We start from the raw sequence: 27,552 nt of genomic DNA, 5'->3' as shown, positions 1-27,552 counted from the left end.
CTATTACATATGATACTTACTGATGGTTTTAAATAGATACTACTGATCAGTTTAAGGAATCATTTATTCCTATACTCTCTAGTGTTTTTAATAGGAATGGATGTTGGATTTTATTAAATGTTTTTTCTGCATCTGTTGAGATAATCACATGGTTTTTGTTAATTTGGTTATTGATATAGTCAATTATGCTAATAGTTTTCCTAATATTGAACTAGCCCTGCATTCCTGGTATAAATCCTACTTGGTTGAGATGTATTATCCTGGGGATGACTTTATGTAATCTCTTTGCTAATAGTTTGTTTAAGATTTTTGCATCAATATTTATTAGGGAAATTGGTCTATAATTTTCTTTCTCTGTTTTCAGCCTACCTGGTTTAAGGATCAGGACCCTATCTGTGTCATAAAAAGAAGTTGGTAGGACTCCTTCTTTTGTGGGTAGCTATTCCCTTAAGAGTAGTAATAAAGTTTGTTAATGCTATTCTCTGTGAGATGATGTTTTTCATCTAGACTTCCTTGCACTACATACATCAATTGTTTTAGGCCATAATACATATTTATTTTACACTTCAGTAAGGGTAGGCTGTTTACTAGTAGCAGTTATGCAACTATTGTTCCTTTGGTTCCATCACTTTTCCTAGAAAGAGAATGCTTCGAGTGACTTTATCCAAAATCATCACCAGGAAGGGCCTATTGAAGACAATCAAAGCACCAGGGTGAGCTAAAGCTGATCGAAATTCCATCCTTAAATCTGTGATAGCCACAGCTTCGGTGCCCTTTTCTCCAACGTCTAACACAGCTTTATGAACTACCTGTCAAGAAAAAAACAAATATTATGATGTATGATATCACCTGTTTTCACCTGACTTCTCCTCTACTCCCCTCCCTCCAAAGAACAACATCCAATGGGAAGATTCCTCATGAACTAAATACATAAACTTATACATAAACTAAACAACAGAATAATGTAAGGATATTAAAAAAACACTGGAATTGGAATCAAAATATGACCATAGAGGCATTGAGTTCAACTCTTTTATTTTACAGATGAATAAACTGAAGCACAGAAAAGTGACTAATTGACTGTCTTATCCCCTATCTACACAATTCTGCTTCATTCAGTTCACATCTCAATTTTACTTGCCTGCGTGACCTGTAGTGAGCAACTTCCCTCTCTGGGTCTTAGTTATCTCATCTACAAAAGGAGGTGGTCTGCTAGATTATCTCTAATGTTCCTTCCAGATCTGGATCCAAAGAAAAATCATGAATATAGAACAATCAGGTAGATTTTTTAATAAAGCATAGAATTTTGAACAAAATGGCAATTTAGAGGATATCTATTCCAGCCCCTTTCACTTTATAGATGAAAAAACAAATAAGAATATTAGATTAAGTGGAGAAAGAAATGATATTTTTTCATTGCAGTATGCTATAGACTACTTGGACAGAAAGAGGAAAAAGATTTGAGGAATATGAAAAGTCTGGTGCAGAGGCTGATACAGCAGTGGGAGCAGAGTTAAATTGTCTGGATATTTGATAAAATTCAGTCAAAAGTAGAGCTGCTAATAATATCTTACTTAGGAACTTTTTTCTTTTTGTAAAGGTAGATAAACCAACAGGGAAAAACGTATTTTTGTATCTGATTCTCACTGACAAGGAGAAACTGGTTGCGGAGGTGGAAATGATGGGAAATCTGTGGAAGCTCTGTCTTAAGAGTTTGTGATAAAGGAGAGACTAAATATTCTTTGACATGCACTCTTAGATGGAGAAAAATAAATTTCAAAGGTTTCAGAGGCTATAGGGTAGTATTCTATGACCAAAAATGTTTCAGGGGAAGGAAGCTATGGAGAGAAGGGAGATACCCAAGACAGACACTGAACACACAAATGTATCATTTGGTAGTTATGTCATATCAAGAATTCCTTTTGTGTGTATTGTTTGGTCCCTTCCAACTCTCAAATTCTCTGATTCTGGGAAACCAACACTCATCTAAATGATTTATCTAAAGTCACAGCATAGCTAACAAGCAGCCAGAGTCAGGAGTCAAATTCAAGGTTATAGTTTGTAAATGCAATTTTTTTTTTCTAGGACATGAAGAAAAACATCATTTATAAAGACTGAAACAAGTTCACTGTCCTGATCAGCTTGTTCTGGAAGCTCTCTAGTTTGACAATCTTACTCCAAAATGTGGTTTCTAAAACAGATCATCTAAAAGTGATCCAGTTGTGGCAAAATGGTTTGGTGTGAGGTATAAGAATGAGAGTACTGCAATCTCCCCTATTCTGGACATTATCCTTCTATTAATGCAAATTGAGACTGAATTAGTTTTTTTTTTTTTTATCATTTTGTCACATTCCTAATACTTAGTAAGAGTTTAGTCAATTTGCAGCCAATTATATGCTTGTAAATATTTAACAACTAGCTCTAAAAACAAAATAAAACAAAAAAACCCAAAATGTTAAAATTAATGTTAAAATTGTTAAAATTTAATTTGCATTAACATTTTCAATCAGCAGCATTAATAATATTAACATTTTCTCCAAAACTTTCTTAAGTCTAGAAATAAGCAAAAATAAAATGAATTGTTATTTGTAGTGTTGATCAATTTTCAAGTGTCAATGCTCCCACTGAAAATTTAACTTTGGATCATTTGGGCTGGTTCAAGATGGTTCCAGCATATCTCAGTCTACAATTCACCCCCCTCTCCAGGAACAGTTGTCTATGCACATCTCTTCTATATTATGCTAATATAATTGATTTAAACTCAAGTGGAAGACTGTGTTATTTTTGTTAAAAAGAATCTATTATAAATTAGTCAACTCACATTTGAAATCTTCAGTTTGAAATGTTCTGAGATACCAGAAAAATCTGCCTGGTTAGTGAAAGCATCTTGGATTCCCATTCCTGGGAGGATGGTGTCCAGGTTATATGAAGCAGAAATGAAAAACTTGGGAATGTATAAATTCACTAACCTATTAAAGAGAGAAAATAAGAGATTAGCCTTCGACCCTCACAGGTTTTGTTATCCTCATCCAAACTCCTGACACTAGGAGTCTCATTAGTAGAAATTGGAAATGACAAGTATGGGATACAGTAAACTGAGTAAAGAATGTCCCTTAGAGAAATAGCATAGCTTATTTGGGAAAGATTCTCTTTTGATTCAGAGATTCCAAAAATGTGAATTGAACATGTGAAATGACAGATCAGGGAATATAGGAGAGGAAGTGTGCCTTAAATGATCAGTGATCTCTCTCTCTACCACTCCATAGCAAAGGAGGAGTGGATATGGCAGGTCTAGAAGACACCATGCCAAATGAGGGACAGTTTGTTATGATAGATTCAATATGCAGAATGCACAGTTTTGGACATGGACAATGTATGAGTTTGTTTTGCTTGACCATGTGTATTTGTTTTTAAATAAGTAAAATTGTTAATTTAAAAAAAATTAAAGCTTATTATTTATAACATAACTCCTATTATAATTTGTTATGTATTTATAAATATAAAATAAATAAAGATTATAAATTAAATGAAAAACACCTCCCCATAAGTTTAATGTTAGAAAATTCTTGATCTTGATGAGGTATATAGACTTCTTTTTTATCAAAGTTCAAATTGGCCTGGTAAGATCTTGAAGACTCCAATGTGTATTATTACACAAGGTTTGTCCCACTTCTTTCCAACCCTGTTTTTTTTTTTTTTTTCTGAGACAATTGGAGTTAAGTGACTTGCCCAGGGTCACACAACTAAGAAGTGTTAAGTGTCAGGCCAGATTTGAACTCAGGTCCTCTTGACTTCAGGGCTGGTGCTCTATCCACTGTGCCATCCAGTTGCTCACAAACCTTGTTTTTTTTTTTTAATATTTTATATTGATATAGCACCTTACAGAATTCTTTCTAATTTAAAAAACATTTTCACATTCATTATTTCATTTGATTCTCATAATATTCTTAAGAGTCAGAAAGGGAAGAAATTCCATTTGATAGAGAGACTCAATTCCTTGCTTTGTGAATTTAAGCCCTATTTAACTTTGAAAATCTGGTTCAAGTACTTTATGAAAACTCCTCAGTAAGAAATGCTTTCTTTTGACTCAGACCTCACAAAGTCCTTTATTGATATCTTATATATTATTTTGTTTTGTAGTTCTTTCATATATTATATAATCCTATTTAAATATAAGCTCCTTGAGAAAAAATTATTAAAAACATTTTTATTAAACATTTTTAATTAACAGTAGTACTAAGTACTAAATGCTATTGCTGTAAGTATAAAAGTGATGCAATTCTTGTCCCCAATGAGTTTACATTCTAATAGGAGACAACACATTTAAGGAGTGATCAGTAGGAAGAGATGTTTGAAGATACATTGCATTTTATTCACTTTTTTACTCTCTCCCAGTGCTTAGATCCTTAATATAGACCTATTATAGTATCATAGTCTTTTAGTACAGAAGTCATGAATAACTGTAAACATTGAATAAGGGTGTCTATCTGGGTCAGGACCCTATGCTAGGTGCTGGAAATATAAAGATAAAATGAATTGCATAGTCTTTGATTTCAAAGAAATGATAATCTGATAGAGAGTTGAAAAAATACTTGCATAATTATAATAGAAGTTAGACTTAAAAAAAAACACATATAGCATAAGGCAAATAGAAGTAGTAGAACTAATTTTGAGTTCAAGTCCTTGGATTCTAAATCTAGTCAGAGTAGAGAATACTTTTTTTTTTTTTAAAGTAGTTTCCTCTCCCACCCCAAACAAAAGGATCATAGATTTAGAGTTCAGAGGAATGCTAGAAAATATCAAGTCCAATTTTCCCTCATTTTATAAATGAGGTAACTGAAACTCAGACAGACTCTGTGACTTTCCCAGGATCACACAGCTAATAAGTGCTGAAGCCAAAATTGAAACCCAGGGATTCTGAATCCACTCTGTCACACTGACTTAGGCATGACACCTGGGGCTGATTCATGTGGCTAAATGAGGCAATGAGATCCTAAATTAGGCTGACCAGAGTAGAAAGTGTGAGCTTAGGTTCACAACCTAGATTGTTCTTTCCAGGACTGACACTTATGTCCTAAAAAAACTTCTCCATCTACCCTTTCTGGAGCAAGTGGTTCCATCTTCTCAGAGTTGTTGACATTAGAGTATCCTCCAGCAACTTCATCTGGCCTTCATCAGGAAGAACAAAAATGGCCAGTGCATTTTTACTGTAGTCCATCTGAAGTACAGTGCAGTTCAATATCCTATCCATGAAGTAAAAGTGTTCTTCAACTTGGTGCATGAAGGAAACCTTTATCACAACTGACTCTCTCATGTAAAAATTGCCATTTTGCTTGGTTTCTAGAGGATCAAAAGGTTTCTCCCATTTAGCTAAAGGGACAAAGAAAAGAGATCATTACATTTCCTGGGGAAGAAAATTTATAGTTCAACCACAGAACAATTGGGGAAGATTAGAGATAAACCTTAATCATATCATTACTACTCATTTCTGTAAGGGCTTTTTAAGATTTTTAAAGTACTTTATTTATAAGACCTCTATGAGAGAGGTGGGACATATTTTATTATCCCAGTTTTATAGATGAGAAATTTGAAGCTCAAAAAAGTAAAGAGAGGCCCATGCTAGTAAATGACAGAAGCCAGCTTTCATGAATCATAGATGTTACATTTGGAAAGAAATTTAATAGTATTTTTATAGTTCTTGAAGTATTCATCATGGAGGGGCAGATAGTGCATTCCTTCTTCTATATCACTGTTTCCCTTTGCCACCAGTGTTCAAGTATCCCTCCTTATTTGAAATTCACTCCATTGATATTTATCACCTAGTCAAAATACTAGTTTGAAGAGTTAGGTGACATAATAGATAGTACAGGATGTGGAATCATGAATTCAAATCTGGCTTCAGATACCTAATAGCTCTGTGACCCCCATGTAAGTCATTTAACTCTGTTTGCCTCAGTTTCCTCATCTGTAAAATGAGCTGGAGAAGGAAGTGGCAAAATACACCAGTATTTTTGCCAAGAAAACCCCAACAGGGGTCACAAAGAGTTGAATTTGACTGGAAAAATGACTGAACAAGAACAAAAAAGTCATTCCCCATCTTTTCTCATTGAGTTCAATGTCTTTCTCTTCATCCCACCTTTCTATCATTCTATGTTTCTACTCCCAGGAACCAATCTCCTGAAAAAATCTGTCTGAATTTGTTTCTACCACTTCCTGTCCTACCTTTTGCAATCTGATTTCCAGTCTTATCATTAAACCCTTCTCTACAAAGTTACCAATACTCTCTTAATTAACAAATAGTAGAGTTTTTTCCCCTCAATATTGATCCTTCTTGATTTCTTTGATTTGATTTGATTTGATTTTGAAAGATTTGATTAAATCTTTGATTTAACAGTGTTGACATGCTTTATACTATTTATTCTCTGGATTTTCATGACATCTTGATTCTCCTCTTCCGTTTCTGACTCCTCCTTCTTCAACTCTTTTTACAAGGTCTTCATCTATAATATGGTCTATAATTGAGGATGTATCCAAGACTATGTTCTGGGTTGTCTTCACTCTCTATATGCTCCTGCTTGATGACTTTATCATCTACCATGGATTGACATCTCTTCTATGGAGGTAACTTGCACATCTATGTATCCAATCAATCAGCAAGCATTTATTAAGTGCCATGCATTGTTCTAAGTGATAAGACTAAAGATACTAAAAAGAAAACTATCCTCTCAAAAAAGCTTGTATTGAGAGAAGCTAATATATAAATAATTATGTAGAGAATACATATATTATACCACATTTTATATCTATCTATTAATTAATATTAATTATATTAATATATTAATATTAATAGAAAGAAGCCAGAAAGGAAACTCTTATCTCAAGCCTCATGTCAGGGGAGGAGCAGGGAAATGATTGTTCATATCTAAAAGAATTCCAAAAGACTCATAATGGAAAATGCTATCCACACCCAGGAAAAGAACTATGGCATCTGAATGCAGATTGTAGCATACTGTTTACACTTTTAAAATTTTTTTCATGGTTTTTGTCTTTGGTTCTGATTCTTTTTTCACAACATGACTAATGTGGAAATATATTTAATATTATTGTACATTATTGTACTTATATTAGCTTTCTTGCCACCTTGGCGACAGGTGGGAGGGAAAAAAAGAATTAGAATTCAAACTCTTAGAAAAATGAATGTTGAAAACTATTTTCATATGTAATTGAAAAAAATATTATTAAGTGGAAAAAATAAATCTATACTTCTGAGGAAAATAACTCAGATACTTTTTTGGTTTAAAAATATGTAGTAATATATATGTACATATATAATAAAGGTTATAGTAATTTGTAAGATTTGTACTATTTTGTAGTATTTGGTACAATTGATATCATTTTAGGTTTATTTCAATTCAAAAGTAAACATTATGTATATAAAAAAGAAAAAAATGATTATTCAGAATCACTCAATATGTTTGTGTCAGAGGTGATGCTTGGACAGAGTTTTTGCCACTTCTTAGATCAGTTGTCCAGTAGTTCTCTACTCTACCACAATGTTCTTCCACCAACCAATCATTCTCATAACACTGAAGCAGTTGACATTATCATAGCATTTTACATTTTGCAAAGTGCTTTCCTTAGAATTCTGATGAAGTCCAAGTGTTATCATCTACATTTTATAGATCACTGGACTATAAATTAAGGTGAGGAAAAATCATGAGAGGCAATCTAATTCAATCTCCTCATATTACAGATATCATGAGAGGCAATCTAATTCAATCTCCTCATATTACACATAATAAAACAAAAGCTACCCAGATTGTGACTTCTAATTTTACACAGTGTATTTTTGTTTAGTCACTTCAATTGGCTCTGACTAATGACTCCTATTAGGGTTTTCTTGGCAAATATAATGGAATGGTTTACATTTCCTTCTCCAGTTCATTTGACAAATGAGGAAACTGAGGCAAATAAAAATCACATAGCTATTAAGTATTCTGAGGTAAGACTTTGAACTCAGGAAGAATAATCTTTCTGACCCCAGGGCTGGCACTCTATCCACTGCACCACTAAGTGTGTGTTGAAATTAAATACTTTAGTTCATCTTCTCATCAGTGCCAAGACCATTAAGCTCTTTCCTCTATACTATGATGTCTTATGAAAAAAAGTATCAGGAAAGTAAACTTGAAATGCACAATTATCTATGTAAAAGTCCTTACCTTTAAAGAAAATAAAGTTTACTAGGATCATGTAAGTATTTGGAACAAGATCTTTGATCACCTCTACAATCTTCCCTTTGGTCTTCTTCTTCACATAATTATTGATCTTCTGTTCAGCTTCTGAAACATTTGAGAAATCAGTAGAAAAAGCCTCTGACTCATACAGCTTCTGGATGCCACTTGTAAACTGGTTGAGAATTTTCACCTGCTTTTGGATGAAGAGGGCATTTCCTGCCTTCAATTCAAGTTCCTTGTTAGGGAGATTCAGGGTATGGATAAGGTGATGGAAACCATGGTGAATTTCATCCTCTTGCATCTCTGTCAGGTTGAAACCCAGACATTGTAGGATCTGAATCTGTGTGTCTGATTGGGCACCAAGAGATATCATAGCCAAGGCTGAGCTCACACTCACTGGGGAGAAGAAAACATTCCTCCCAGTGTTCTCTGAGGCCAGTTTCCTATATAAGTTGAATGCAAAGTCAGCATTATTTGTGGACATTTTGTATAAGGTTGAGTTCCTTGGGATAGAATGTTTGACTTCATTACCTTTACCTTCATGCTGAGTACCAGGAAAACAATGAACAGTAGCATGAAGCCCAAGAACTATGAAAACAATGTAGAAGGAAGATGACATTTTGGTAGAAAATATATCTGCAGAGGATGAAAGAATAGGAGATTATCTAGTTTTCAGAAGTAAATGAGTGATTCAGCATTCAATTCAATGCAATTCAATAAATTCTTTTAAAGTGACTATTATGTCCAAAGTTATGTGCCCTATGCTGGAGAAACAAAGATGATAAAAAGAAAGAGTTGACAATATAACGGAAGGACAAGACTTTATTATCAGGGTATTGGGGTTTCCTCTGAATAGATTCATAGTCTACAGTGAAGCATAAGGATTCAGATGACAAATAGGAGAGGTGGTACCGCTGTGTTTTCCATTACATAGTCTGATTAGTTACATGGCCCTCTCTTTTTGTAATTTGTAAGATTTGTACTATTTTGTAATATTTGGTACAATTTATAGCATTTTAGGTTTATTTCAATAAAAAATAAAGGAAAAATAAAAATTAAAAAAATAAAGGAAAGCTGCCCAGTGATTAGTTATTGAAATTCCATTATTGTTAATCCATTCACTTGGGCTAAGCATTGACCTCCCTAAAATACATGTGTCTAAGTCCTTCTCACTAGTATGAATTTCAGGGATCACTGATTCAGAGCATTTAATAGCATTTTAGAGCTATAAGGAAACTTACAGATTACTTAATTAGACCCCCTTATTTTTCTGAAAAGGAAACTGAGACTCACAGAAAGTGACTTCCTAAAAGTCACACAACCAGTTTATAATAGAACCAATCCTAGACTTCTAGGTTAGAGATTATTCTCAATATGACTATAATTTTCTTCCTTCCAGGAAGGATGAAGCAAAGAAGAAATGCTGATCTCTAAACGATAAGAGAGCAGAAGATTTTGAAAGGGAAAGAAAATCTATAGATGAAAGAAGTGAGCATAGAGCCTTTGGAGGTAAACACTGCCTGTTTCAACTACTCATGGATTCAGCAAGCTGCATCTAGTACCAGAAAGAAAAAGCCTTGCTATGATATGTTTCCTTGTTAACTACTAAGCCAAGAGGAGCTACCAAAGAAATGCTCTTCCCTTAACTTCTCTAGTTCCCCAGGACTGTCCCCTCACCCTAATTTAGTGGTTTCCAAACATGATACAGTGATGCTTTACTCATATTTTTCCCAGAAAAATTTATTCCATCCTTTATAATTTAAAACCATCGACATAGTTCTCTTAACTTGTATTTTATTAAAATAAAATAATTTATTATAATTTTTAACAAAAACTATTCAAACATACAGTAAAGTAAGCCCTAACTCATTTGTCAATAATTTAGGTTTGTTGAATTTTCCTTCCATATACACAGATCAAAAATTAAAACAAACCTAAGTTATCATTTTATGCCTACCAGATTGGCTAAAGTGATAGAAGGGGAAGGTGAAAAATGTTGGAGGGGATGTGGAAAAATTGGGACACTAATTCATTGTTGGTGGAATTGTGAACTGATCTAACCATTTTAGAGAACAATGTGGAATTATGCCCCAAAAGTTATTAAACTGCCTATACCTTTTGGCCCAGCAATACCACTCTGTGGGCTATTTCCCTTTTTTAAAAAAATTATTAAAGGTTTTCATTTTCAAAATATATGCACAGATAATTTTTCAGCATTGATCCTTGTATAGCCTTGTATTCCTCTCCTTTCCCCAACACCCTCCCCTAGAGGGCAAGTAATCCAATATATGTTACACATGTTAAAACATATGTTAACACCAATATATATAAACATATTTGTACAATTATCTTGCTACTATATAGTCTATTTCCAAAGATGATTTGGGAAAATGAAAAAAACTTATATGTTTTAAAACATTTATAGCAACTCTCTTTGTGCAAATTTCCAGTAAAGAGCTGGAAATTGCAGGGGTACATCAGTTGGGGAATGGCTGAATAAGTTGTGGCATATGATTGTGATGGAATACTACTATAGTATAAGAAATGATGAATTCAGTGAGCCTACATAAACACGGAAAGACTTGCATAAAATAATGAAGAGCAAAATGAGCAGAACCAAGAGAATATTGTATCCAATAATAGCAAAAATGGTTTTAAGAATTACTTTGAGTGAATATGTTATAAATATAGTTATAGTTATAAATATTGAATAGGTGAATTATTATAAATATAAAATATATTGTTATAAATGTAGTGAATATAGTTATAAATATTGAATAGATGAATGTTATAAAGATATAGTTATAAATATTAATTATAAAAGACATAGGAAGAAAGATTTTATCTGCATCCAGAGAAAGAACTGAGAAGTAAATATATAGAATAATTTTGCACACACACACACACACACACAAATACACATATACACATGTACTTTTTTTGTGTGTTTAATGGTAATAATCTCGAGAGTGGGGAAAGGTGCAGAAGAAAAAACAAAGGAAAAAAGACATTTACATGATAATTATGTTGCATATTTGAAGGGAATATCAAGTTGTGCATAGAAGACTTGCAGTTTCACATGCAATCATCTTTTTATTGTATTATTCATGGAAATGCTTGTTTTATTTCATAAAGTAAAAATAAATTTAAACATTTTTATGCTCAAAGAATTTTTACTGGATTTACTTTCTGAATTAAAATAAAACATTAAAAATTGTATCTCTTAAAAATAATCCCTCTGTGCTTTCCTAGATGGTCTTCATTTAGTTGCTGTTACCCCAAATATTTTTACCTGGTAGCTAGCCTTCTAGTGATTAGTGCCTCCATAGACACACATTCAGTTGCTGGGCCTTTCCTAGAAACTTTGCCAACTTCATTGCACCTGCCAGAGCTCATGCTTCCTTTGGCACCAGAGAGCCCAGATTTACCCTCAGAATATAATGGAGTATCTGAAGAAGACATTAGTGCAGGAACACTTAAGTATAGATTATTAGAATATTGGAACCATTAAAGGCTCTCAAGTCATAGAGCTATATAGAATGTCAGAGCTGGAAGGAATCTTAGAATACAGAAGGCAATAGTAGTGAAAGACTTCAAGAGGTTATCTATTATACTAATCATGTTTTACAGATGAGAAAACCAAGGTCTAGAGATATGACCAAATTCACAGAGCTAAGTAATAGATGATTTGATTTATTTTCAATTCAATACTTTCTTCATTTAATAAGGACCATGGAACACCTAATGATAATTGCCAGGACTGTATACCATGCCTAAAACATTTGTCTGGATTTAAAGGACTTCACATCAGTCTAGGTGGAGATAAGAAAGGACAGACACTTGATGTAGTACCATCCAGGATTATGCAGGTTTGTCATGTTCCTGAGACTATGCAAGGAAAGATGTTCTTAGTTCTGGGAGTGGAAAGCCCCATAAGAGCCATATGATGTCATATGATTTAGTATCTGAGACATGCTGCCTATAGTGTAGGCCATTCACCAGGAGATTGAAGAAGGAAACCCAGGAGCTCAAATTCTCATGCATTTAATAAACTATATATAGTGCCAGATTGAATAAGCCTTGCTATGACCTACCTTCCTAGTCATATCCTAAGCTAAGAGAAGCCATCAAAGAATAGCTCTCCCTTCAAACCTCTGACTCCTCAGAAGGTCTGGCCTTTCAACCTTATTCAAGATCTCAAACATGATATAGTAGCACTTTGCCCCTGCTTTTTTTTACAAAAAAATTATTGTGCTCTTTTAAAACTTAAAACCATCTACATGAATAGTTTTCTTAGCTTGTGTTTTATTAAAATAAAATAAGAAAATTTATTATAATTTTAACAAATTATTCAAATATATAATGAACAAGCATATTTAAGTATTGAAAAAAATACTTAATCTTTTCAATGGTAACTTATAAATTATAAAACTTATAATAACCATTATGATATTATCAATGTGATGGGGAGACTTCTGTTTGCACAGATTTTGATAAAATATGGTCTAAATAATAATATTTCTACTTGATTCTTTTTCAATCATTAAGATTGATATAGTGTCTCTGTAACTACTCCACCAATAGAAAACCTGGATTCACACAAATGAAATGTTTCAAATTTTAGCAACATATAAATTACTTTGTTTAATAAAAAAATTACAAAATTACAGTAGTAATTTAAAAACATTAAGTAACTATTATGTGCCAGGCACTGTGCTAGGCATTATGCTAAATACTGATGGTATAAAGAAAGAGAAAAGATAGTCTTTGTCCTTAAGGAGTTCACAATCTAGTGCGGGGAGGGAGAAACAAGTAAACAAATATGTACAAACAAGCTATTACAAGATAAATAGGAAATAATTAAAAAAGAGAAGGCATTAGAATTATGAAGGGAGTTATGTGATGGAGTGGATAGAGTGCCAGGCTTAGAATCTGGAAGACTCATGTTCCTAAGTTCAAATCTGGCCTCAGATACTTCCCAGTCACTTAGCCGTGTTTGCCTAAGTTTTCTTCTCTGTAAAATGAGCTGAAGAAGGAAATGGCAAACCATTCCAGTGTCTTTGCCAAGAAAACCCTAAATGGAGTCACAGAGACTTAGATATGACTGGCTAAAAATGAGTGGGCAACAACATTATAATTAAGAGGGATTGAGAAATAATTCATGTAAAAGATGATATTTTAGTTGGAACTTAAGGGTAGAGAAGCCAGGACAGATGAGTAGACAGCAGGGAATATTTCAACAAGAGAGAATGTGTGGAGCTAAGAGATGGAGCTTCTTGTTTGTGGAACAGCCAAGAGGATCAAAGAGTATATGGCAGGGAGAAAAGTATAAGAACACTTGAAAGGGAGGAGAAACATAGGTTATGAAAATAGAAAACACTAGAAATCTGAGTTTTAAACTTTTTTCAATATACTATTACCAATATATTAACCATTTCTGTTCAGATAGACCAAAGGCATTATATTTGTCTGTGGCAAATGAATTTGCGATCTATTCATATTTAGAAATATACAAATCTATAAAATCAACGAAAATTGCATTAGTAGACCAATTAAAATCAACAAGCAGTATTTACTTTTATATTTTATTTGTAGAGCAAGAATTTTTAAAAAATGAGAAACATCAAAATGTTTAAATATACAACTTGTACAAGTCTTCCTTTAAATTTCTAATAGGGAAAATATCCAACATTCCTCATTTTCTCTTTACACCAAAAGGATGCTAGGGGACACTGGGGCCTCCTACTTGCTACTTCTCACCTTCTGGATGTGACCAACTAATTTTTTTTATCATACAATTTCCAGGAAATCTTTTATCTCTGTTCTTCGAAATTCTTTATTTATATAAGTTAGCATCTGCTGATACTCATCATTTGACTCTTTATTTTCTTCTGTGTGAAAGCCATCAATTTTAGGCTCTTTGAAGACTAGTAGGTACCATGCCCTGCAGCCCTGTATCTGGCAGCATATTGGCATCAAAAAGTTAGGCCTTAGTTTTTGGGAGAAGTTTGGAGTGATTAAAAGGAACTTTCAAATTTCCTGAATGCAATCCTCCTCTTTCTGTTTAATTGGCCATTTGTATTTTCTGTCCATGACAAATAGATGCACTAATAAATAAGCTCTATACATTGTTTATCCAATTGCATGACTTAATTTGGGCAACAGATGTATCTATTTGGTTTTTCCTATGTGGATAGTCAGGTAAAACTCTTTTGAGTGTAACTGATTCCTTTCAAGAGGTTATTCAGTGTATTGGCATTTGATGATGTCGTGTGCAAACAGGAATAATTGGACAACCTCTCCACATACAAGGAATTCTTCAATATAGAGGTTGCTCTGCCTTCATCAGAGATGCACACCCCTTTTATGAGCATACATATTTTACAGTTCCATGGTTAGGTGCTTATGATTAAAGTATTGTTGAATAAGTTTATCTTTCATGGAATCTAAACTGATTTGGCTATAAAGATGGGAGCCTCTTTGTTGAAAAAAAAAACATTTAGAGGATGCATTCTGCTCTCCCAAACCAAAAGCTTTTTAGTAATCACTAAATAATAAATATAGTGGAATCTTGTATTTTTTTTTCATTTTTAAGTCAGTTGTGTAATGTTGAAGATATGTTTTCTATAGAATATCACTTGTGAAAGCCTGTGTGTGCCCTACAAATATCTTCATGAAAGATGCTCTAAGTTCAGATGACTTTTTTTAAAAAATGCATATAACTGGGAAAATGGACACTATTGTTGTTATTCATTCACTTCAGTCATGTTCAGCTCTCTGTGATCCATTTTTGGATTTCCTTGGTAAAGATATTTGCATTTTTTTCCTTCAGTTCAACTTACAGATGAGGAACTGAAGCAGAGTTAAGTGACTTGTGCAGGGTCACCCAGATAACAGATGCTTATTAAGCCCTATTGCCTGTTTTAGTATTAATATTGATATTTTCAAACTCTTCCCTTTATTAGCTATCTTCTAAATCAATCTCTCAGTACCTTCACAATTTTGTAATCTTCATCATAAATATTTTCTATAAATATTTGATCTAAGTCATTTACTTTTTCTACTTTTGTTCTCTTTCATGCAATTTCTGCACCATCTATTAGCACATATAAGATTCTTCCAAGTGGTCTAAGTGAGGGGTTTCTATTGGTCTTAATGGCATAAATTTTTTAATAAAAATCTTTGCATATATTTTGTGTTTTTTAATAATTGTTTTCACCCATCCATTTTCATCCTGAAATAGTCTCAAGATGATGTTGCTTAAGTGGTTCTCTTGCCAAACTTTAGACTGGCACTGCTTCTTTTTGCTTTATGAGGCAAAAGTACTCATCATCTTCTATCATTCTTTGCAGTAAAGATATTAAAAATAAATTTGTATTCTTAGCTAGAGTTAACTTTGGCTGATGTCTCACTGTGTAAGTAAATAAAATATTTTAAAATTATGGCATATTTTAGATTCTTTTGATTTTCTTGAAATGCCATTTGTACTCTTTGCAAAAAAATCTATCAAAATTTCAAGGGAAAATTTTTATTATGATAACTAAGAAAAATAGTCAGTTTTTTTATCTCAAACATTTTTTAAAGTACCTTGGAATGAGAAAGACACTGGGTTTTGTAATAATACAGACTTGTTCTATTCTCTGCTCCTATATTATTGTACAATTTTCTAAGACAGTTCTCTTTGTGGACAGCTTTAAAACACTGAAAAAAAAGTTGTTTACTCTTGTGAAAACTTGGAAAATTGTATATAGTTCCTCACTCATATTTCTGTATACAGATAGTTATTTATGAAATATGCAATATGTCCAAATTGCATGAGTGGCCATCCAATGTAATTCTATCATATAATGTCATTTTTATTTTAAAAAAATACAACAATTACGTTATTAATTTCTCTTGATGTGGCATTGTCATTCATGAGTTTACTAAGAAGCATAGCTTCCTTAAATATTCATACAAAACAAAAGAGGTGTATTTTCTTTCCATCAGTAATGTGAATCTTAATGACATATTGAATCATATTTTCATGATTTTTTTAACTTTGGATATATGTATATCTTTTACTTAAACTCTTATCTTTATTTTTTATCAGTTTTCATTGTTCTAGTGGTTTTTCTCTTCAAACTGGTTATATAAATATCTATTGTAAAGAATACTTTATGCTCAAGTACAACAAATAGATTATATTAACAGAATACATCTATCTTATGACTATATAGATTGATTGTGGCTGATCATTCCCATGTCAACATCTAGCACATGCTAATTCAAATATGATTTTGTTTTTACATATTATATGCACTAATTCTTTTGCTATCTCTGTTCAGAGCCAATTTTTCAGAAGTCCTAAAAAAGTAGAAAAATGGCTATATTTATAAGGCTTCATTGTTACAAAGCTACTTGTAAGAATAACTTAAACTTTAAAAACATAGCTGTATATTTCCTTCTCACCACTCTCTTCCTCTCAAATAAAACACATTTTTTCAATGGATTGTAGTTAGAGCTTTCCAATCTTTCCTCTCTGGTTGGAGAACTGGAGACTTGAATACTAAACTTCTTCCAATACCTTCTTTTACAGAGTACAGAAACCCAACTTTTTGGCTCACTACACTCTGTTTGTACTGCTCTGTCTGGTTTTAACTTGATGGAGACAAGTCTTCTGCCTCTTTCTGTGTCCTTTTGTATGTAGTCTCCTTCAATTAGACTGTAAGCTTCTTAAGGGCAGCAACTATCTTTTTTAAAAATCATATCCTCAGCACTAGTATCGTGTCTGGTACTTATTAAATACTTAGTAAATCTTTATTGGATTGAATCGGATTATATGTCAGACTATTATGCTTATATGACATATGATTATATGTCAAATATTATGCTTTGTGCATGGGATACAAAGACAAAATTGAAAGAGTTTCTGCCCTCAGGGTGGTTTCATTCTAATGACAGAGCCTAGGAGAACATGCCCATAAAAAAGTATATACAAAATAAATGCAAGGGAGTTTTGGGAAGGAGTTTTGATTAATGGTAATGGCGGGGGTGGGGTGGGGGGAGGGAGAGAGAGATCAGGAAATGTTTCATGAGAGATGAAGGAAATAAAAAATTTCCAAGGAATGGAGGTAAGGTGGTAGCATATTTTGGGTATATAAGATAACCAATATAAAGGAAAAGAGATAAAAATGTAGTATTTTGTGCGTAGAGCAATAAGTACACTGGATTTCAAAGATAGAAGGAGGGTAAAATATCCAAAGATTTGAAGGGTAGAAAGAGGCTAGGTTGTGAAGAGATTTAAATGTCAAGTTTATTTATTCTTTTTTTTTTAACCTAGATGCATTATGGAGTCACTGAAGTTTATGGAATAAGAATGGTAGTGGTGCTGATAATGATATGATAAAACCTGTGTTTTAGGAAGATCATTTTGGTTATTTTGTAAAAATGGACTACGGTGGGAAGAAGCTAGTATCTCTGTTGTAAGAGCTACTTAATAAACCCTTTTCAGGGCTGCTTATCTACTATTGGTGTTCATTTTTCACCCAACTCTCACCTGTGGTTCCAAGAAGCTGTGGCATGTACAGCAGCCACATCCCAGTAAAACTATTTCAGCAGACAATCTAAACCAGGTTGATGACAACTAATAGGCCTCAAACCTACTGGTGAATTAGGAAAATCTGAATCTCTGAATATCTGAAGCATGTGAAGACTTCTCCTATTTGTTCCAAAGGCTATGAAAGTGGCTAAAGCAGGCACTGAGGAGTTTTTAGAGCTTGGCTAATTGTTGAAGACATTAAGGTCATCTACTGCAAACAAAGCTATTGCTAGTCATCTTGACTTTTATCTTGCAACTGCAGTCTGATGACTCTGGAAGAAAGAAGAAAGTCAACACAACTCTGCCTCACTTAAATCCAATTTATTCACAAATCAAAAGACATCACTCATATTATATTACCATTTTTACCTACCTCAAAGTCCTGTGGTGATAGGAAACTGATGAAGCAGATCAAATGCACTAGTAGCTGTAGTTACAACCCTGTACACAGACAGTACAGGACATAGTACTGTATTCTTCCTGGAATGAAGCAGCAGTGGGATTTGGCAGCTTCCTGGATGTCTGAGTAGTCTTTTTAAAAAGATCACATTGTTTACCTTCTGTTGTAAGGAAAGAGCTAGAAATCATCTGCTTCATCTAACCTAATCCTTGTCTGTTTATCATGGCAGACAGGAATATTATTATGTAGCTAAAACACAACAAAATGTATAAAAACTTTTGAAAAGACAATTTCACTCATAATTGGTACATGGAATATGCCCTTGTTTATGGGTAACAAGAAATCTAGTATGATTGAAAGATGAACAATTCTTCTTGCCACAGAACTCAGTAGGTATCTTATCTAAATAGCTGTCCTGAGCGAAACAATACTGGTAAGTGAAGGCCAGTTTACTGAAGCTGGAGCTGAATACACATTTCTCTGGAGTTGTTTCACAATCAGATCTATTCCAGGCAATTATGCCTTTCAAAAGGAGTGAATGAAATGAAAATGCCACTTGCAGGAAAGTGACCTGCCATCATCATCAGCGCATATACATCATGCACTTTTATCTTGCCACTGCAGTCTGATGACTCTGAAAGAAAGAAGAAAGCCAACACAACTCTGCCTCACTTAAATCCAATTTGATAATGTCCAAGAAAAATTATATTAATACCTAAAGACTGTTATCATCAATGTGCTAAGAGGATAAGATTATAATTCTGGGTAACTTTAATGCTCTCAGAGTAGGCACAGATTATTAGACATAGCAGAGAGTCCTTGGGAGGAATGAAGTAGAACAGCAACAGCAGTAGCCACTGATGCCAGAGGCTTGTGTGTCTCATGACCTTCTCATCACCAACAGTGCCTTCTGTTTAATTAAATGCAATAAAACATCATAGGCACAACCTTCCTATTTAATAAGCTGTTATTGTAAGATTAGGTAGATAGGATGTGAGAATGAAGAAGGTGATGATGGGTGGCACAGAGTGATGGACCAATCATAGATTTATCCTCTCCAAACTAAACCTTCTCATTCAACAAAAAGGGGTCGCTCTAAGGGAAGACAGCTACCATAAGGCTTAACTTAAGCAAATTAGAGCACTTCTCCTGGAACAATCATTTTGTTGCTACTTTGTAGGGAAAACTGACCCAACTCATGGTTTGGGATAGTGAAGCAGAGAAGTGGGCAGCTTTAAGTGATTTGGTATTTAGCATCACATTTACTCATCTGGGCCAGATTGCTGCAGACATCAAAGTTGTTTTGATGAAATGGTGGGGAAATCACAGGTTATTAAACCAAACACTAAAAACCCCACAGGGTTTACCAACAGAATAATTTGTCCATTGCTAAGAAGGAAGCATTTATTTCCAGTAAAAGTAAAATGTAAGTGAAGTTTAGAGAGATGCAGGATTCTTGACTCAGTAAGAAGGAAAAAGAAGTTCAGTTTTAGGCTGATAGTAATAATTAGCTTTTATGAATTGCTGGAGCTTTTATGATGCCCTGAAGGCTATTTATGATTCAAAGATTTATGGTATATCTCAACTACTCAGCACTGATGAAGCCACATTTGTTAATAAGAACATGATCCTGTACTTAACACTTTCATAATGTTCTCAACAGTCTGTCTTCAACCAACATTTAATCCATTGACCAAATATCTGAGGTTGAAGTCAATCCCTCTCTAGATGAATTTCAAACTGAAGAAGAGATTTTGAAAGCTATTAGATTCCTCTCACATGGCAAAGCATCTGGTACTGATTCTGTTCCAGCTTAGATTTGCAAGGCAGGGAATTCACTGCTCATAAAAAAAAACAAAACTGAAATATTCCAGGTTATTTGGCAAAAGGAATTTATTCCCCTAGGAGTTCAAAGATACTCTCCACTGTCCATTTCTATAAAGGAAAGAGAAATTGGTTGTCCTGGGACAATCACATTGTGTGTATATGTGTGTGTGTGTATGTGTGTGTGTGTGTGTGTGTGTAAGAGAGAGAGAGAGAGAGAGAGACAGAGAGAAAGAGAGATAGAGACAGAGATAGACAGAGACACAAGAGAGAGACACAGACAGAGAGACAGAGACACACAGAGAGAGATCTTAGTTATTGATGGCAAGTTTGAGAGCCAGTGTAACTGGCTAGGGAATGGTAGATATGGGTTTTCATTGCCTGACAACTCCAGGATAAATGTAAGGAACAGAAGAGAGGACTATATATAACATTTGTTAATTGGACCAAGGTTTTTGATATTGTTAGTCATGATAATTTGTGGGAGAACATGGCAAAATTAGGCTGCACAGAGAAGTTCATCAGTACCATATAGCAGTTCCATGCAGCATGCTTTCTGGATTCTTGATAATTGACAATATACTCACACTTTCTCAGTCACCAATGAAGTGAAGCAGAGCTTAATGCTTACTCCTATGCTTTGATGTTGTTGGATGCCTTCAACAAGGATGAAAATGACACCACAGTCAGCTACTCTGATGGTAAATTATTTAACTTGATAAAATTTCAAGCCAAGACTAAAGTGGAGAGAGAGTTGGTGTACAACCACAGATTTTTGTGCAAGCTTTGAGGCTAAGATGCAACAGAGTATGGATCAATTCTCTCCTGCTTATGCTAATTCTGGCCTGACAATACCAAAAAAAACAAAACAAAAAACAGAGATTCTCTATGAGCCAGCACTGAACTGTCTATACTTCAGTTATGGTCAATGGAGAAATTATGAATGCTGCAACTAAGTTCACTTACCTTGGCAGTATATGTTCCTGGGATGTACACATAGATGGTGAAATTGATGTATGCATTACCAATGCTTGTTCAATGTTTGGGAAGCTCCGAAGGAAACGGCATGAAAAGAGATATTAGGCTGCCCACAAAATTGAAAGTCCATAGACCTTTTGTGCTGACCTCATATTTGTATGCTTGTGAAATCTGGATAGCATATCAGTGCCATGGCAGGAAATTGAACCAATTCTGTCCCTTTAAAAATTATGAGGCTAAGACTTTAGGTGAAAGGTAAGAATTACTATTAGGAGCCTGCATAGAAAGTAGATTTGGATGCCATTCTGGATAGTGGTTTAGTGTAGTAGAGTAAAATGATTTCTTTAATTTTTTTATATTATATTATACCCTGTAATGGATATAGTTTGGTTGTAAGACTTCTTCTAACTCTGTTCAGTTGTGAGTAGAAAAGCAGAAGGCAGGTGCTAGAGGTAATTTGGCATTGGTTGAAGTTTTACTAAGTGTATGGTGGTAAAAACAAGGTAAAAAAAATAAAGGGGATTAAGAGGAGAGGAGAATATAGAATTCTATGCAATTGGGAAGGAAGGATAGTGGAATCAAAGGAGAGGGATAGTCTAGCAAATACTGAAGATTGGAGTGATTATATACTCCAAAGGATGTGTATCCAAAGGATACAAAGGATGGGTTTTGGAAGAGTGACATATAGGAAGAAATAAAATAAGAAAGTAGTATTGGATGAAGAAACTTCAGAGTTCTTTATTACTTGAGGAATGGTGAGAGATGCCATTCATAATCAAGGGTGTGACCATCTCTGTGTATGGTTGAAGTGGAGTGGAGAAATAAGATCATAGGAACTGAGCATATTAAGGAACTAGAAGGTTAGTGCATTTGAGGAAACATAAATATTTTGAAGTATCTTAATCTGAAAATAGGAGTTGAGGTGGAAGAGGATACTATAGATAAAGTACGTAATTAATTGAGAAAGAAGAGATGAAATTTTGAGGAATGAGGAGGAAGTTATTGGATACCAACAACAAGGATCTGGTAGCCTTAGGACTGAGGAAATGGAGACAACAAATATAGATGACCATTTCTGATAGTTTGGCTATGATAAGCAGGAAAATTATAGGATGATAATTTGAGGGAATGGTATGGTGAAGTGAAATTTTTGTTTTTATTTTGTTAATGATAGGCACAAGTAGTCACATTTGTAGGTCACAGAAAAGAGCCAGTGGGTAAGGAAAGGTTGAGGATAAGAAGAATGGAGGTGGAGGGAGAATAATTGAGGGGTAAATTCTAGAGAAAACAAAAGGCATGATATAAAAAGTAGAAAATTTGGCCTTAGCAAAATAAAATTGTCTCCTCAGAAATTGGAGCTGGATTGGATTGGAGGACAGAATTGGGAGGGGATGGTGTGAGAAGATGGAATTTAGTTGGGGAGTAAAGGAAAAGAAGGAGAGAGCACAAAGCCAATGGCCTCCTTTTTCTCAGTGAAGTAAGAATTGAAGAAGTAAAGAGAAGGGGTTTGGAAAGTTTGGAATAACCATTTCAAATAATTTAATCAGAGAATAATATAAAGTATTCCATGCATTAGTGAAGGCGCAGTTGATTCTAGAAAGCATAAATTTCAATATGTTTCTAACAAAACTCAGAAGGAAGAAATAGAAATAGAAACCCCAATTAAATAACAACAAAATACATCACATATCTAGAAATTAAATTACCAAGATATTTGAAGGACTAATTTAATTAAAACTAATAAATAATTTTTGTAGAAATAAATAATTGGAGAAATGTTCTATATTCATGGATGGGCTGTATTAAAAGAGTAAAAAAAAGATTATATAAACCTAATCTCTCTACAAATTTAATGCTGTACCAATCAAATAAAAAATTAATAAAGTACATAAAATAATAATAAAATTCATTTGAAGAAATAAAAAGCCAAAGGTTACAAATAAATAAAAATAGGATGGAGTGGGGTATGATGGCACAAAATTTCAAACTATTTTACAAAGAAATAATTGTAAAATAAAAAAAAACAAAAGATCTGGAATTGGATGAAAAAAGGTCAAAAGAAGAATAAGATAAGAAAAAACACAAATAACAGTGTAGTAATTGGTAATTTCATGAATACAAATGACTAGAAAATGGGTTGTTGACAGGAACTGAGAAAACTGGAAAGCATTCTAAAAAAAAACTGGATTCATTTTTAGTATCTTATGTCTTATATCTTTAAAAGCTTCAAATAAATAAACCTAAATGTAGTAAAGGAGAATAACATGTTATTTTTTTCATATTATAAGTAGTATAAAAATTAAGAAGTAGATGACATTTCTAAAAACAAACAAACCCCAAACAAAAACTCAGACAACTTCCATCACATAATATCAAACTCAAAAAAACTTCTGTAGAAATAAAATGAATGCAGCTAGAATCAGAAGGAGAATAAGGAAGGGACTAAGCATTTACATTTTTACTGCATACCAGTTATTGTTCTAAGTGCTTTAAAATATCTAATTTGATTCTCACAACAACTCTGCAAAGTGGGTGCTATTATTCTTCTTTTACAATTAAGGAAATTGAGGCAAATAGAGTTTAAGAGATATGGTCATACAGCTATTGAATATATAAGGCCATATTTGAAGTCAGTTCTTCTTGATTTTGGGTTCATTGTCCTATCTGCTGTGCCACCTTGTTTTCTCATAAGAAGTAAAAGAAGAAAAAATGAAAACTAGGGGGAAAATCATTGCGTGAAATAATTCTGATAAAGACAGGCATCTCAAGTTTGTAGGGAAATGACACACCCATGAGATTAAGAACATTCTCCAATAATGATAATAATAATACCTAATATTTATATGTATAATAAACAAATGATCAAAGGCTATGAACAAATAATTTTCAAAAGAAGAAATAAATTATCAATAACCACTTGAAAATAGTTCAAAATCACCTATAATCTGAGAAATGCATTATGGCAATTCAGAATTATCACCTCACAACCATTATGTTGGCAAAGATAGTAAAAGCCAGTAAAAGCCAGTTGAGTGGTTATGGGAAGAAAGAGATGCTAATTCACTGTTGGTGGCACACAGTGTTGGTGTGAATTGATTCAGCAGTTTGAAAACATTTGGAATTATGCAAAAAGTTTGCTAAATTGGTTGAGCCAAAAATTTCACTTCTAGGACTATAGTCTAAAGAGGTTAATTGCAATGAAATCAGACATGCAAAATATTCATAGATGAATTATTTATAACAAAGATTTGGAATAAAAATATAAATCCATCAATGTGGGATGACAACAAATTATGGCATACTTTGGTACATATGAAATGATAAATATGAGTAATTCAGAAAAATGTGGATAAACTTGAATAAATTAATAGAGTGGAGAAAGAAAAGTAAAAGGAACAAAAGGCAACTTGACTACAATAATATGAATATAATAAAAATGAAGACGTGAAAAGCTCAGTCAAATATGACAGTTATTATCATGTTTTATCATCAACATTAAAGCACGTCTCCTTTCTGTAAGCAATCAACAAATTTGTTTTTGTGGAACATATTTTGTTAAGGATGTTTGTTATGATTTTTGTTAAGATGTGTCTTGTGTCAAAACTAAATGTATCAATAAAATACTATTTTTTAAAGCATACTACATTAAGAACTTAATGCAACACTGACTTATTATGTAATTTATAAGTTATTCTCTGCATACCTCACTTACCCCACATACAAAATGAGATAGACTAAAATAGAAATTCTTAATCTAGGCGTCTTGAACTTTTATGTGTGTGTGGGGGGATTATAGCTATATTTCAATAATATTTTCTTCTCTAATCCTGTTTTTATGCACTTAAAAGATCCTTCTGAGAAGGGATCAAGAAGTTTACCCAGTCTGTTAAAGGCTAAAAATGATTCTAAAACCTCTAAACTATAATATCTCAAAATTATCTTCCAGATCTGAAATACAGTGACTCTATATTTTACTACTATAATGATGATGATGGCTATGATGAGTATGACAAGAAAAATTCCATTTCTAGTTTTGCCACTAACTAGATTATATCCTTGGATCTCAGATTCTTTTATCTGGAAAACAAGAGAGTTGCTCTATAAGATCTTTAAGGTTCTTTCTAGTTCTACTACATGTCTCATTGGTCTCAGGACAACAGCTTATATTTTGTTCTTGATATTCTTTAAATTACAAGCTATGAAATTGAATCCGGATCTCAATGAGAGAGCTGTCAAGAACTCACCAAGTCTTTTCTCTTCTAATTACTGGTAGCTCTTGAATCTTTTTTAGTTCTTGGCATATCCTTGAATATACAGGTCAAGAGACCCGAGTTTCAATCTCAGCTCTGACAGGCTGTGTGATCATTAGAAAATAATTTTCTCTGAGGTTCAATTTCCTCATCTGTAGTAAGGCACAGGAATACAGTACTTATACCATCTATTTTACATGATTTGTGAGAAAAAACTGTAGAAACCTTAAGACACAAGTGTGAATTATTATTATTAGCTTTACATTATTGATAAAGTTGCTTTCAAATATAATTTCTGTTACCCTATGATTTTTTTTTATTAAGGCATCTAACTCCCTTGACTTTCCTCAGTACCCTGACAAATCATCTGACTGTAATTGCCCACTTAATAAGTTTTGGATTTGCATGCTTTTTATCTGTTGGCTCAACTGTGGAGAATCACAGTTTAATCTCTCAGTGAGCAGGTCAGGCACCTGATCTTGTTTACTCCACACAGTACCATGCACAATAACTATATGTATACAGGATTAGATAAAGGGATTTCCCATCAATCAAATACCTTTTTGTTTTAATTCCCTGATCAATGAGAATTGGAAAGTTTCCCAAGAGATATCACTCTATAAACCAGACAAGTAGCATCTAATCTCAAATTCCACTTTTTTCTGGAATATATAGTTTGTTTATTTATATAGTATTAAACTAGTTAACAATTTTTGTATCTGATCTCCAACCAAAGACAGTAATTGAAGGGTTTTATCTCATAATTCCTACTTTGCCTTCACACATAGAACCAGAGACTATGTCCCTGATTGAGTAATCATCCAATATTTTATTCAATATTGAATGAAGGAATTAACAGAAATTCATTATAAACTCTTATTTCTTGGAAATCTCCAGTGAAAGAATTGGGCAATCTGTATTGTGAATATTTTCCAAAATTTCACTGTCCCTTGCATAACAAAATGCCTTTTTAGGTGCGCAGTTGATAGAATGTCAGTCCTGGAGTCAAGAAGAATCTTCCTGAGTTCAAATCTGGCCTCAGACACTTAATAGCTATGTGATCCTGGGCAAGTCACTTACCCCTGCCTCATTTTCCTCCTTATTAAAATGATCTGGAGAAGGAAATGGCAAACCACTGCAGTATCTTTGCCCAAAAAAAAACCAAATGGGGTCATAAAGAATCATACATTACTGAAAGATGACTGAACAACAACATCAACAACAATGCTTAACTTGAGTATCCTTATCCTGAGTAAGTGGCTTTTTTATAGACAAAAAATCTATGTCCAAACTCTAGTCCTATCTCTACCATTGACTCTGGGCAAGTGACTTCTCTTTCTGAGTTTCAGTTGACATCTAAAATTCTTTCCAGTTGTCACATTCTATAATCTAATAATCTGTGTTCTAAGGTCCCTTATAGTTTTATCACTCTGATAGCAAGGACTCTTGGGTTTTTTTTTTTCTACCTTCAGTACATTGCTTCACACATATTAGGTACTTAATAAGTATTTGTTTAAATTTATGCCATAAAAGTTTGTTTTAAGGCCCTTGAGCTCTAACATTTGATATTTTGGGGTCTCCTTCTAGAGCTAACGTGTATTCTAAATCCTTTTCTTGTTCTATCAAGTTTGTGGTCTGTATTCTATTATTTTATGTTCTGAGATACCTTCCAGTACTAGCATCTTATCCTCTAAGGTTCTTTATGGCTCTGCCATTCTTTCTTAGACTCTCTGGTTCTCCACGTAGAACCAGAATGGATTTTTTTGTACAATTACAGGATACATTTGTATACAACAAATGGAAGAATCGTCCATCAGTCAAGTAACTGTGTTTTCTTTGGCAATATCCATCACCAACAATGATATAAAAGAAAGACAATATGCCTCAGGAAGCAAGGGTCCCTCTTGTAGCATTCTTCTCCCTCTTTCCCTTCTTTCTGAAATTTAGATTTCTTCCTTTACAAAGATAGTTTCTCAATGCCTGAAGAACAATGTTCAAAAAGTGGCATTCTAGAGTAAGACATATCTCCAAGACTGGGAGAGGCCATTTGGTCACCAAACAAACTTAGATCCCTACCAGGGACAAGACTTTGGTGGGCTGGCAAGACTGAAATGCTATTAAATAACAAATAGAAAAGACTGGAGCCAAATTCCAGCGAATCCTGACTACACAATTCTACAGCCCTTACTACAACATTTCTAAAGAGAAATGAGTACTTACAGCACCTCCCCAAGGAGCCTCCTCAAGTCCCCACAAGAATGAATTCTTTTCTCACTTATGCCAGGA

The 27,552-nt window shown here is 33.6% G+C and overlaps 1 protein-coding gene across 3 annotated transcripts; it reads right to left on the bottom strand.

The window, feature by feature from the left end:
- Positions 1-534: 534 nt before the first annotated feature.
- LOC100919984 (thyroxine-binding globulin-like) lies at positions 535-27,552 on the bottom strand. 3 transcript variants are annotated; one of them, XM_023504684.2, is made up of 6 exons: positions 27,487-27,546; positions 18,188-18,345; positions 8,220-8,870; positions 5,097-5,370; positions 2,822-2,969; positions 535-809 (listed from the first exon to the last, which is right to left on the bottom strand). In XM_023504684.2, the coding sequence occupies exons 3-6, from the start codon at positions 8,851-8,853 to the stop codon at positions 606-608; spliced, it is 1,260 nt and encodes a 419-aa protein (XP_023360452.1). In that variant the 5' UTR covers positions 8,854-8,870; positions 18,188-18,345; positions 27,487-27,546; the 3' UTR covers positions 535-605. The 3 variants fall into 3 exon arrangements, with proteins under 3 accessions (XP_023360452.1, XP_023360447.1, XP_003756626.1); XM_023504679.2 differs by lacking the exon at positions 18,188-18,345 and having other exon boundaries at positions 27,487-27,552; XM_003756578.3 differs by lacking the exons at positions 18,188-18,345; positions 27,487-27,546 and adding an exon at positions 11,527-11,666.

This window comes from Sarcophilus harrisii, chromosome 2 (genome assembly GCF_902635505.1).
Source record: "Sarcophilus harrisii chromosome 2, mSarHar1.11, whole genome shotgun sequence".
NCBI lineage: Eukaryota > Metazoa > Chordata > Mammalia > Dasyuromorphia > Dasyuridae > Sarcophilus > Sarcophilus harrisii.
Note: the sequence above shows the minus strand (reverse complement) of the source record. Positions and strands in the feature narration are given on the sequence as shown.